Source organism: Syngnathus leptorhynchus, chromosome 11 (genome assembly GCF_054491065.1).
Source record: "Syngnathus leptorhynchus isolate UIUO chromosome 11, UIUO_Slep, whole genome shotgun sequence".
Taxonomy (NCBI): Eukaryota; Metazoa; Chordata; class Actinopteri; order Syngnathiformes; family Syngnathidae; genus Syngnathus; species Syngnathus leptorhynchus.
The window spans coordinates 11312300-11325971 of record NC_141205.1 but is presented as its reverse complement, the minus strand read 5'-3'; the positions used below and the strand labels follow the sequence as shown (position 1 = coordinate 11325971).

General features: G+C 42.5%; 1 protein-coding gene across 2 annotated transcripts in view; it reads left to right on the top strand.

Annotated features, from left to right (window-relative positions):
* The window catches only part of cdh22 (cadherin 22), a 78949-nt gene that overhangs the window by 46549 nt on the left and 18728 nt on the right, over positions 1 to 13672 (top strand). For both annotated transcript variants that reach the window (XM_085924644.1, XM_085924645.1), the window contains 5 exons: positions 5831 to 5950; positions 8789 to 8956; positions 10179 to 10360; positions 10907 to 11163; positions 12971 to 13107. In XM_085924644.1, the coding sequence (XP_085780770.1) occupies positions 5831 to 5950; positions 8789 to 8956; positions 10179 to 10360; positions 10907 to 11163; positions 12971 to 13107 (864 nt within the window). The remainder of the gene's footprint in view (positions 1 to 5830; positions 5951 to 8788; positions 8957 to 10178; positions 10361 to 10906; positions 11164 to 12970; positions 13108 to 13672) is intronic.

Here is a 13672-nt window from a genome sequence, read left to right as displayed (position 1 = left end):
TACAAAAGGAACCAGACCTGCTAAAAAATATTTGCGTTTTTACCTTTAAACAACATATATGTGAATACCAAACGGTGCACGACTATGATAATGCTCACAGGCAAGCTTTCTCATCTGCGAAGAATGACTAATATCAGAGCCGTATTGATGAGCTGTTGCTAGCTTTTTACCTCCTGAATATCAGCTAAAGTTCCTTTCACAGTAAGAATACGGTGGAGCCTCAGATGTTGAACACAATTTGTTTCGGGGGAGATGCACACAAACATGACATTATCCGACATCAGTGGCGACGCGGTTATTTCTGTGGCAAGGCATCCTGCGGCAAACGATGAAAGGTGTGAAATATTTGCTACATGCTTGAATGAGAAATCCCTGTGCCCTCGGGTGGAAAAATATACAAGTTTGAAATTGAAAGGTAGTAGTCTTGATTGTAATCTTTCATGTGGTTTAGCCCTGTGTGTACCTTCTTCCCATTTCAAAGTCTGCTTCTCTGCGATCCACAAATACTTTACAAAATTTAAAGCACTCGTCAAAGCTTTTGTACGTAGCTGGTAAGGATAACATGATCTGTTTTTGAGGCGGGAGCAACCAATGTGCAGCAAATCATTGTGAAAAACAGCAGGCTGTAATATTTATATAATAATCAGTCGCTAGCTGCCATGGAATCGCACCCCACGACTTCATTCATTTGCTATCAAACCAAACTAACACTTGTGTACACACTCTTGTTTGTGTTGGTTGAATCTAAAAAAAATGCAGAGGGCAGATAAAATAGGACTGGCAACAATGTTGATGAAGTGTGAACGACTGGGCCGGGTGTTGTTTTGTTGAAAAATATGCGATTAATGAAATTGCAGTCCTAAATCAAATTTGCCATTCATGCTTGATTGAATGTTGTTGAGAAGGGTGCACGTCTTTATGATAGGATGAAAAGGAGTGGGGGGGGAGCGTTGCTGGCTGTGTCCTCAGATAAACAGACAGGTACATCGGGGAGACATTCACTGATAGTTATGCTCCTACCACAGAATAGCAGCGTTTTAACACGTGTGGAAAATCGTTCCTGATCACGTCACGTTGCCCAATAGATATCGTCTACATTTCTGCAGTTTTTTTGTCGCACAGGCCAATTAGTTTTTATATTCCTCGAGTTAAATATAGTATTTCCACGGTGAGCGGATGCCTTGGTGGCATAAAGTGCTTTCTGTTGCCTCAAACATGATGTTTTTTTACGAGTCAAGGGAGACTTTTACATCTCTGTATCAACAGCCGCTTTCCCGCACGACTCAGTAGCAGGTGGTTCACATTGGAATTTGGGCTTAATGTTTATGTTTTGGAAAGCCTCGTTAATATTTGAACAGCAGCCAGGCTTGTTCCCCCTGCGCTCTTCCCCATCAATAGTAAATGCTCAAATATTTATGGGGCTTGAGTGAGGCCTCGGGAGGGTTTAAAAAGCCTGCAGATTTAAGTATAGCCAAACAGCTAGATTGCCACATTTCCTCAAGGCTGCTTGGTTACATTTGAAGCATTAGAACATTTGAGCTTTTCACCTCGACGTCTAGTCTGCATCCTGCAGGGACACCCGGGAAACTTCTTAGTGGAGGATGTTGTTGTTACTGTTTGATGTGGTTGCAATGGTAGGTTCCTCTCTACCTGTGGTAGAAATCCAAGACACAGACTGGTCACTCAGAGTGAAGTCTTCTAGGACTCATGACAAGCAGTAGAAGTGTCATCATTTTGATTCTAGGCTCCATCCTCTCAGTCTGTGAGCGCTGTAACGCATTGCCAATTTTGTACGCCATGTAAGAATTAAAGAGCTAATCACGCCTGTGTTGCTCTGCCATACCAAGATAACTCCAGGCAAAGTGCTGCAGTCCACATTAGGATGCCTCCAGTCTGTCATGCTAACAATGGATGAGACAGGTGGAGGCAGCAGTGACTTACAATCGATGGTCTCCGCCAAGCGTCCTTAACCGGACGAGAGGCGACGTCCGAGCCGCGATGCGCTCAACCGGTGGCGCTTTGCTGTAATTGATTGTCGCTGATCTGCACGTGGCCTGAATCAGTGCTCGCGTTTGGGAGGGAGGAGGACCGCTCTTGCAGAACGGGTGAGTTAGTGCCATGGTGGGGTGGTGGTGTGTGTGTGTGTGTGTGTGTGTGGGGGGGGGGGGTGTAATGGAGCCACCCAATATGTAATGTGATTATTTCTGTGCAAACATGCTAAGAAGTATACTTCATTGCTTTATTTGCACTATGGCACAAAATAGGAAAGTGCTGTGGTGAAATTCACTACCCCCAACAATTGTTTTTTTTTGGCAGTTTGCTGACTGACAAAGAATGCTGAAGATCAGTGAATTCCGATTAATTTGCCGTTGTCTTCAGTGAAATTGAAACTACATGAAAAACAATGTGATGTGAATAAATGAATGTGATTTACTGGCACTCGGATCCCATGTTCCGCCCACATTTGATTTTTTGAGCCAAAAAAGCTTTACAATTTAGCATGGCCCTTTGTCTACCGTCTCTGCTTCCTGTTGGGGATCATTTGGACACATTTCCTAAAAGGAATTTGACAAAGTATAAGCCCTGGATGCAGAAAACATGCAAATTCAACATAGAAGGGCCTCGTCTGGTGCTAACCATTAAACACACAATATTTGTTTTAATGTAATATGTAATACATTTTTTGATCCGATACTATTTCATAGATTTATTTGATACTCTAAAAAAGCTAAAGAAGTTTCCCTTTTGACCAGCTTTATCTCAGCACCGCAAAGTATTTTCAGCCAAACAAATACACTATACTAGATGGATCTAATCTATTATAAGCGTTGAGTTCAAAGGCTAACCAAACTTGGGTTTACAACCTCTGTCAGGAGGGATGAAATCTCTCCCTAAATCCTCGTCAAGATCTCGAAAAAGGATCACTGTACCAACGCACTCCATTGATCTTTATGACACCCCAGCCCCCCCTCCCCTCTCCACACACTTCTTTATTCCTCGCCCTGTCTCTGTCTGACTCCCAAAGCGTTTGTGTGGCCAGGGGAGGAATGAATCACTGCGAAAGTGGTGTTGAAATAACTTTTCATGTGAAAACACCTCAGATTTTATGATGGCTAAATGATCCATAATGCTAGGCGGGGCGCAGTCATGCTCATGGGACGGCGGTGAGAGGCTCACCACTGCGGCCGTTAAGGCCCCCTCGCCGGCGTGGTGAAAGGCGAAGGTGGGGGGCACAAATCTATTTTATGAAGCCTCCTCTTAAATAGCTGTCATTCTTGCACGCTTTCGCAGTGGGCCCCCTGGCTCTAATTGAACCATCGCTCTCACTGAAAAGGGCCTGCGCTGTTGTTACCAGTACAGCAGCAAGTCAGCAGTCAAACCAAGAAACAAAGTACAAATATTTCCCTATTGGATTTAAATAGATTTTTCAGGGATTTAATTTTTTTTCTTTTTTTTTAATTTCATTTGGGCTTTAAAACAAATTTTTGACTTCAATATACTTGGAAAAAGTATACTCAACTAAAACTATTGTCATGCTGTTTTAAGGGCTTCGGAAACCTCAAGAGGCTAGCCTTGAGAAGCTTGGATGGGCTGCTTTTTTATTTGCTTTTTGAATTGAACATTTTTGGAGGGAGATGGACGTATATTTGAAACTTGGTAAAATAATCTGGCATTTAAACTTGGTATTTTAACTTACAATTATATATATGCTGAAATTGCATGTTTTTTTAGTTGTAGTTACATGGATGTCCTCTTAAGATAAAATGAAATTTAATGAAATAACTGATTGAAAACCTATGTTTTAAACGTCATTCAACAGAGAAATTACATGTACCAAAAGGAGCCCAAAAAGTACAATTCTGGTGTCGTCTGCTATCTGCAAATGAAGTGACTGTATCTCAGCCTTAAATGCTGACTCGAGTGCATTCAATGTTTTGATTCTCTTTTTTTCAGCAATAGAATCTGCATCAGTGTGACACCAGCAGACACTCCAAGTATGTAAAATATCCAACTTCAATTAGACCTCAAGCCGCCAACCTGCTGCCAGGCTTCTGTGTTTTAATACAAACACAATAAAGTATGATTTGCATTTATATAGTTCTTCCAAGCCATCTGACAGCGCAAGCAGCCAGTAGCCCGAACCAGCGTGGTTACCTGGGGAAAATTAAGATAAGAGACTAATCCACTAGATGGAAATGCTTTTATTGCACTCACTGCAGTTGGGCCAAGCAGGTGGGCAGAATTAACAATAATAAAAAAGAAGTCTTTCCAGTCTAATGTTTTCAATACGATAAGACAGGTATCTCATTCACTTGGCCCAACTGGGATTGACGCTGTCTTTATCTCCTTCCATTGTGGCTTTGAGCGAACTCGGAACATGTCAGGCAAAGCAACGTGCTATTTACCTTCTGGTTGATTTGTCACAGAGCTGCATTGGGAAATGCTCATAGTTGATTTGCTGAACTGGTGCAAGGAGATCTGATGGAAAGCCTTTAGGCATTCTTATTCATAGCTATCCTGACGGTTGATGTTGTGTTTAAAGTGGGGGTCTCAATATGTGTGAAAAGGTGTTAGACTAAAAACATGATCACGATCCCTCATGAAAAATGCATAATAGTGGGAAAAGAAAAACAATTCTCCCCTGACACCAGTTTCACTGATTGGTTAGATTTTGTCTATCATAGACAAAGCATGAAAAAGTGTCATGGAGCCATATCTAAAATTGAACAGGGAGTCAGCCATTTTGAAAGAGAGTTGTATAAAGCCAATGTATTTCTTTACATTTTTGTTGGAAAAGATAAATAACATTTAAATTCATTTCATTGGGTGAAATTAATTTGATACACAATTACTAAATTGAGTTACAAGTTTGGTCGTAATGAATTTAGCTTGTAAGTCAAATAATCACTGTAAAAGAGATGCCAAATGCTGATAGCTGATCTGGATACTCCCACCCTCCACCACCGCGATCAAGTTCCCCCTCGGAGCTCACAACGATGACGTGAAGTGAACAGCGCTCTGACACTCGCTACTAATTAGCATCATTAGCATATAGCCATTCGGTGGCCGAGCTGTGCTGTGACAGGCCTCCGAGAAAGGCTACAGCGGTGACCTTTGGTGGACACCACAGCTGTCCGTAATTACCCATACAGTGACAGACACAAAGGGCCAACTCTTTGTCCTTGAGGTGCCTTAGCCTCACGTCATTTTTTTTTTGTGAATTTATTCCTAAAATGAAAATGTGCAATATTAACTACTGTTGCAGAATCTGGGCTGAGCTTTTGCTTAATGTGACTCAATGATTTGATGTAACTTTGCATCAGTCAAAATACTGTTGCTTCAAAACTGAAACTTGAAGAAAGATAATCAACCAAGCTAGAACTCAAAGCCAAAATTCCTGGTTGAGGAGGCCAGCCTTTTGTCCATTAGGGTACTGCGACTCAAATGCTTTGAGTGACCACAGATGGGACAAGCTGAAAAACTACCAAATGATTGTCTTGCCGCCAGGCTGTTTGGATGTCATCATTTCTCATCTGCGTGGCAGTAATCGTCTTTAATCGTTATGCTGTGGCCTTGTGCTGCGTCTTTACTTGATGCAAATGATAATATTGACTTAATGTTCTCTTTCATCCTGAAGAGCTGTGTGTGTGCTAATGAGAGAGTCGAGACAATTGGGTGCATCACCGCGACAAACCATCATTACACTGCAGATGAAACATGCTTTTTTTCTGGGCGTTGTAACCCTTAAAAATCACATTGAGTCTAATTGTAACCTTTAAACAAAGTTTCTTTCCAAGGTGAAACTGAAACGGTTCATTTGTGTCGACAGGAACGTCTGTTCTCAAGATCACAGCGTCGGACGCTGACGACCCGTCATATGGCAGCAGTGCCAGAGTGGTCTACAGTGTCCTGGATGGAGAAATGTTCTTCACTGTGGGCAGGCACACAGGTAAATAATGACTCCATGTATTTTTTTTTTCTTTACCTGAAATCATGGAACGATTAGAGGCCGCAATTCCCTCAACCAATAACTTTTTGTGGGTAAAAACATAAAAGCAATTGAGCAAAACAAGGCACCCTATAAAGTTTCACTCAATGACTTTCACTCATTTGAGCAAACAAGTTGAATCTCATTGATTTCTTGCCCCGGAGCCTTTAACAAGCCAACGCAAAGCATCATGGGATCTTGGCAGCGCAAGCCTTACAGCCATACTGTGAAGTTGCAATATTACCACGGTGATGATACCATTTAATACTCTTTTCCTCCCCATGGGTAGTGCATTTGCAAAAAAAGACAAATAAGAAGGATAAATCAGGAGTCAATGTAGGACTGTATAGACAATTGCCAGAACAGACGCATGTGAGCAGATAATGATTTGTTTGTCTGCAGACTTGGTGAAATGCATGCAGACCATTACCCGAGGCCATTCGTGGCCTCAACGTTCTCTGTAACTGAAAACAAATTAATCAATATGTCAGGATCGCTTGTCTCCTCTAGGCACTGCCATAATCGTTTTGGTTTTTTCATCTTTAGAATGTTCCCCTATTTTTATACTGGGTTGAAGTGTTCTAAGTATATAACAAGCTGACTGCCTGGACTAGCTTAGCATTGGCTTGGAGTGAATCCCCCTCCCTCCTCAGGGAAAAGCACTAAAGTTTTAATGATTCCCATTTTGGCGGCTACCAGTCTGATTTGGCCAACCTGAGCGCCTGGATGATAAATGATTCTGACTCGGTGGGAGCGTTCCCCCGACTGGATGCTTCATTCCGGTGCCTGCCTCACAAACTCAGGTCTGTTCATCCGACCCACTCTAGATTTTAGAAGATGGAGGTCCAGCCTAATAGGTGCAAGTCAATGAGGCAAGGGCAACACTAGGGACACGTGGAACAGCAATTGTAAACATTTTTGATTGGGTAATATATGAGGTATGAGCATGCTAAAGTCAATGCCCTCTGGCATTATGGCAAAATGAAATAATGCTAAGGTTTTAGCATTTAGCTCACAAGAACGATCACATTTATCTGCAAGTACATTCGAACATATTTGAAAATACATTTGAACATATTTCCCCATATATACATGGACAAAGAGCCTCAAATGTCCCGTGACCCTCATGTTGGACTGCTCTCGCTTCTTTCTGCAGTACTTGAAACAGTATGCAAGTTGAAATGTCAGGCAGATAATTTTCAAAATCAGAGCCACATTTCCTTTGTCTAGTGAGCCGAGAGAGGAAAGACAAAAAAAAAGAGATTAGAATGTCTTCTGTGTCTTTTATATGAAATTAATATTATGCATACTGGGGCTTTATTTCACAGTTAGTGTGCACGGTCACAACCGATAAAATTGGAAGAATATTTCAACGGTGCCGCGTAGCTTGGAATGTGGATCTCACATGCTAAACTGACTGCTTCCATGAATAAAAGCCTTATCTACATGAAGTCTCTGCGCCATTATGTTGATCAGGGCTTCAACTTGGATTCCCTCTGGATTTGGAGGCAACCACTCTGGCATTTGATGAACGAAGAGGAGGGTGGGCGCATGTCATCTTAACTGCATTGCTGCATGTACTATATTTTGGCCTGGCTGCTCATCGGACAGAGTCAAGGGCTAACTGTGACTTGAATCATTGAGTTGTATTCCCACCGTAGCGCGGCGCCCCTTAGGGAGCGAGATGACGGCACATGGAACTGCAGAAATGCATCAATAAATTCTGATGTGACGAGGACAGGAATTAGATTACTATTGCAAAGTAAAGCAGCTGGATGCTCATGCTGCAGGGCCAAAGAAAAGAAGGTCTCCTTTCTTCCAAGAAGGACAATGAGTATGTTACACTTCTCTGAACCCCGCTTACACTTTTGAGCCTACGTTTTACTAATGCCTTCAAGTGACTTTTTACAAATACGTCTGAACGACTTTACTGAAACAATCTTCAAGTTTGTGAAGACGTTCCAATGACTATGCAGTGCGTTGAAACAACTCTGCAATGCGTTTTTACTGACATATCCCAGTCAAAAATATTTAACTGGAATTTGTGCTGAAAAATATGGCCGCCATTGACCAAAATGGAAAAATGGCCAGCAATTTATTCCCAAAGCATAGATTTTAAAGGTCACAGCCCTTTGCTATAATGTAGCAGATAGAGCTTTATGCTGTGCGACCAGAAACAAAATATGAAGACTATCTGGAAAAGGTTTACTTTCACCAAATGTCATTTAACATTTTTCTCATCCCACGCATTTGTGTTGTCAAAAAGAGGACATGTATTTGTATCATTTCACACTACTGTGACAACACGTTCCAAAATTTCCTTGGGGATCAGCAAAGTATCTCCATTGGCTAACCTGTTAAACCTTTAAAATTATTTGATTTCACTACCAGGACATTCCATAAAAGCGCGTGTGTATGCTTCCTAACGCTCAAGCTGAGGTTTGATCGCTTTCTCCATGTCCCACCATTGCTCTTTGGAAATCCGTGACTTTTTTTTAAACAGCATGGCTCATGCGCTCCCATGTTTTTCTGGCATACATTATTCCTTTTCATACAGCGGTGTCAAAAAAATGATGTGTGCACACTGGCGCAAATCTGACACAATCTTCTAACAAGGTGAGATGGAATACGTCGGATTCGGGAGAACAGCGCTTGCCTGATGATGATGATATTTAGGAAGGTTATGATAATAGACAGATGTGCTGAATTGTAGCTTTCCAGTCCACTCTTGAATCTCTCCCTTTCTCTTCTTTTTCTCTTTATTTTCATCTGGCTGGCCGCCCATCCGGCTATCATTAGGGATCATAATGACAGCCGTGGCAGATCTGGACCGCGAGACGCAAGATCGTTACGAGCTGGTCGTCAAGGCGACCGACATGGCAGGGCAAATGGGCGGTCTCTCCGGCTCTACCACGGTGACCATAGTGATCACAGACGTTAATGACAACCCGCCACGTTTCCCGCAGAGTGAGTGGACGACAAGTTCTCCTACTGACTGATATTTAGATAAATAAACTAACAAACAAACATATAAATAAATAAATAAATAAATAAATGGACATACAGACAGAAATAATAAATGAATAAATGAATAAATAAACAAACACAGGAGTTATCTCATTGTAAAATTTTGAGATTTCAAAATAAATGGCAAGTCACATGCACAATTTTTCTGACCGCCAATCAAAAGTTTTCTGGCTTTGACAAGGTCTGAAGAAGATCACTGAATAACAACATAACTGAAGTTGTCTCAGAAATATAAATAGATGACCGTGGTCAGCAGAAAATTGTAATTAGAGATAGCTTTATGGCTCCTTAAAAGCATTGTTGCTTGTTAATCATCCAATATTGTGTTCATAAAATAAAATTATGCAAATTAAAATAATGACTATCAAATACCAACACGGCAGTATTTCTGGCTCTCAAAAGTGGCTAATTACCTTAGAAAAGAGAACTTATAACTTTGCTCGAATGCCTTTTGAGAGTGATAATTGCAGAGACTTCTTTGGATGAGTTTTGTCATTAAGGCGGCCACTCTGGGTTTCTTATTTAGCTCCTGCAGTCAAATGAAATGTCTCTTTTGGCCAAAGTAAATGCTCCTCAAAGTAGCTAAATCTTCCTGTTTGCGTATTTTACAACTCCAATGTAGGACACGAGACATCTCCCAACAAAAACCTAGCACGTTTTCATTAGGCTTCAAGACAATCATGACATCTAACAGGGGAATGGTACTGCGAACACGCTGATTCTTTCTTTTTTTCCCAAAATATACTTTACTTCTGTTACAGCCTGAGGAGCAGAACCATTCTGGCCCAAATTGAACTCGATATGCCTCATTGTATTTCTTTTGTATTCATAACTTTTTCATCTTGCTAAATCATGTTTGCGCTGTCGGAGAGCTAAACCTCACAAAGGTAATGATTTTGCCGCACTGATAGACTCCAAATTGACTCCATCATGGTAAAAAGGGGGGAAAAGCAAGTCGAGTGCAGGTCCATAAATTCAAAGCTTTCTCATAATCGCCCTCCTTCAAACCATTTTGTTTTTATGAATTTACTGACATTTGACACCAGTTTCAATACATCCGGTGCAACATTACGACAGGTTGCCCTTGCAGTATTCTACAAGCAAACTGCTGCAAAAATTATTTATTTTTTAATTCTATACCTGTCTTTGCTCTGGCCACTAGAGATGTACCAGTTCACGGTGTCAGAAGGCGCCACCATCGGCACGCCAGTGGGGCGTGTCATTGCTACCGACGCAGACATGGGGGAGAACACAGACATGAGTTACCTGATCCAGGAAGGAGGTGAGCTCTTCAGGGTGACCACAGACGCCACCACCCAAGAAGCTGTCGTCTCCATCAAGAAGGTATCGTAGCACCCCAAATACTTCATAATTACCTGTGGAGGCCACAGGATGGTAGCTACTTGAGTTTAATTTATGCTCCGCAACTTACTTCAACGTAGTTCCTTGGCACCGAGATTTTCAATGACTAACATTTGATTTTTACAGTTATTTCCCAGTTTTGGTCCTTGAACTGATCCAAATCAAAAATTAGCCCAAAGGGAATTACTAAATATTGTGGAATTTCAAAAGTCAAACACAATCTTCTGGTTGACTTTCAAGTTGTTATAAAGTTGTTATATAAAAATGTAAACATTGCAATGTTCGATATCTTGACATTGCGTTGCTGCAAACCCGTCCAGGAAATTGTGATAATGTTGTTGTAGCCCTATCCAGAATGAGCCAATATTTTGTGGGAAATGTGCACAATTATTTGACTTCTTTGTTACTCTATTTGTTTAATAATCGTGACAGCGGGGTGAATTAGGTTTCCAGTGTTTTGGCTCAATATCTTCCTAATGAGGAAGAACTGAGACAAAACACACTTGCTTTTTTCCCCCCCCCCTACAGCCGTTGGATTTTGAGACCAAGCGCACACACAATGTCGTGGTCGAGGCCGTGAATAAGCACGTGGATCCTCGCTTCGTGGATCTGGGCTCCTTCCGGGATCAGACCATAGTCCGCGTCAGTGTGTCTGACGTGGATGAACCGCCGCTCTTTCAGCCTGCCGACGGCACCGTCATGGAGGTGCAGGAGGATACCAAAGTGGGAGCGCTGGTTGGCGTCGTCACCGCCCGAGACCCTGACGTGAAGAATAAACCTGTCAGGTATAAAAAAAAAAAAAAAACGCAAAGTGAGACGTGTGGAATGATGGATGCATTCCCTGATGGATTTTGCATCCACTGTCCTTGAAACCTACTTGCACCTTTAACCACACCTCCCCATTACCTTTTTAATTAAATGAGCTAAGAGCTTGGCTTTTGCACGTCGTTTTCCAATCAGCTGGTATACAGAAGGCTAAGGACTTGCCTCTCCGAGCTGGACAGAGACTATGGAAATAAGCTTTTTGGCAATTTGGAAAAGTATTCATACCAGTGGGACCATGGGAGGCTTCTCCTTGGGGCAGCAGTCTCTTGCCAAAATTTCAAGTTATTCATTTGTATGCAATGCAAAGCGGCTCACCAAGGCTGAATATGATGACAGTCGTGTCAAAGCAACAATTCTTTGTCTTTCTGCATGCTTAACCGGATGTAAGTACAATATTTATTGGAACCAGATTTTTATTATGAAAAATAGGCTTAAAAAGAACCCGCAGTCTACACAGGCAGCCAATTTCATCTCAAACTGCACAATGGATGGCGCTTTATCGTCTGACTCTTTTTTTCTTTCCCTCTATGATCACGGTGCGTGATAAGAGACAGTATCGCTGCGCAATCTCCTGTACCAAGGTCTTGGGTTTACACCTGGAAAGAGCAATTGCGGGCCTCGGGAAGCTGGAGAGTAGATAAGGGCTAAGACAGTGTCGCTGACGGAGTGTAACACTCACACTCACGGGGCCTGTGCAAATTACCTCCATTAAAAATGCATGAGGCGCCCGGGTTCCAGGTGTAATAAAGTACAACACACTGGCAGCGTTGTCGTTCACAGGCAGCCCGAAGCCCCGAGGCTGCGTGCGCGCGTGCGTATGTGTTACATTTGCGCCTGTGTTTGCGTGTGCATTAGAAAATGAATGGGTGATTAAGTGGATGGGAGAAAGGGGAAAGCTGGCCAGAAGCCACCAACTGGGCTAAGTTGGCAAGCTCATGGCCTCTGGCGCACACAGTCGTGCACACACTCTGTAGGTCTTGCATATTAACGCAGCCAGAGCACGGGTAGGGTGGGTAAAAGAAACACACACACAACGGCAGAATTTATGGCAATGCTTCCTGGGTGCTCTGCCGCAAGCTTCAAATGACTGCAGCTAAAAGCATTGCACATATTCCAGCAGGTAAATCAAACAGCTGGCAGACAGCTGCACCTGTCAAAAGATGAACCCAGATCGACAGCAGCTATGGGAGAGAAAGAGATTGCTGTCAAATTTTAAGAAGATAAATCCTTGTTTATGGTTTACGGGTGGGGGGTGCGCTTGTCGGTCAAGTTTTTGGTGTTGCAGCTTGGCGGATTAAAAGCAAGACGCTTTCATCAAAAAGGAGCAATTCATGTAAGCATAAGATTGTTGCTTCTCCACTGCAATCTATAAAAAAGATATTCAGTCTTGAAGAAAAAAGAAACCGAAAAAGCGTGGGTTGGTTGCAAGATTTTGCCAGTGTAGCGGTTCACGTAGCTGACCTTGTCTGGCGTATATCTTTAATGCTCACTCGACAAACAAGAAGTACCAGAAGACTCAGTTGAACTATTTTTATTGATACCAAGGCTAGATTGAGTACACGTCCTTGGAACGAGTCTTTTTCTGCCAAATGCGGCAAAAGGTTCCATCTAGCTGAAGTGTTCTTAGTCATGCCAACGCACAGGTACATACAGAGCAAAGTTCCATTTTTCTTTTTTTTGTCTCCTGAATGCGAAACGCAAATGCATATCTTCCTGTATTCCTGTTCCCAAGCCCTCTTGTTTTTACGTCGTACACGTCTGCTCCAGGTTCTCCATCGATCACAGCACCGACTGGGACATGATCTTTCAGATTAACCCTGAATCGGGCGCCATCACGCTGGAGAAAATTTTGGACCGCGAGGCAGCCGGCTGGCACAACATCACCGTCAAGGCCGTGGAATCCGGTATGACTCCTCAAGCTGTTCATCTAATATTTGCATCCTAAGACTTATAAATTGAGACATTATTAAGAAGAGGGTGATTGCATTCGTCTCTGGCAACCTTTGTGAAAGTGTCTTAAATGTCATCTTCCCGTGTCAGAATGATTATCATTGCAACTTTTTACATTCGTATTTGTGCTGTGATAGCCAGAGACATTTTCCATCTCATTACTGAAAGGGTAACCCGTGAGGTGGCTGATGAGAGGAGCTCTCTGTCTCAAACTGGCTCTTGGGTCTAAATTATCGATGTGGGTGCTGAAATCGACTCCAAATTTCCCATCATTTGATGTAGTACTAGAGGAGGCAAATTCTCCCCTTTTGCTAACTCGTTTCAGGAGCATATTGCTGCGTAGATTGTCAAGCTATGCTCATTAAAGACTTGTAGTACACCATTGTAGTACACTTGGTATATTTTAGCATGACTTGTTTGAGAGGAGGGGCGGCTCGGTGGAACACTGGCTAGCACGTCCGCCTCACAGTTAGGAGGGTGCGGGTTCGATTCCACCTCCTGCCCTCCCTGTGTGGAGTT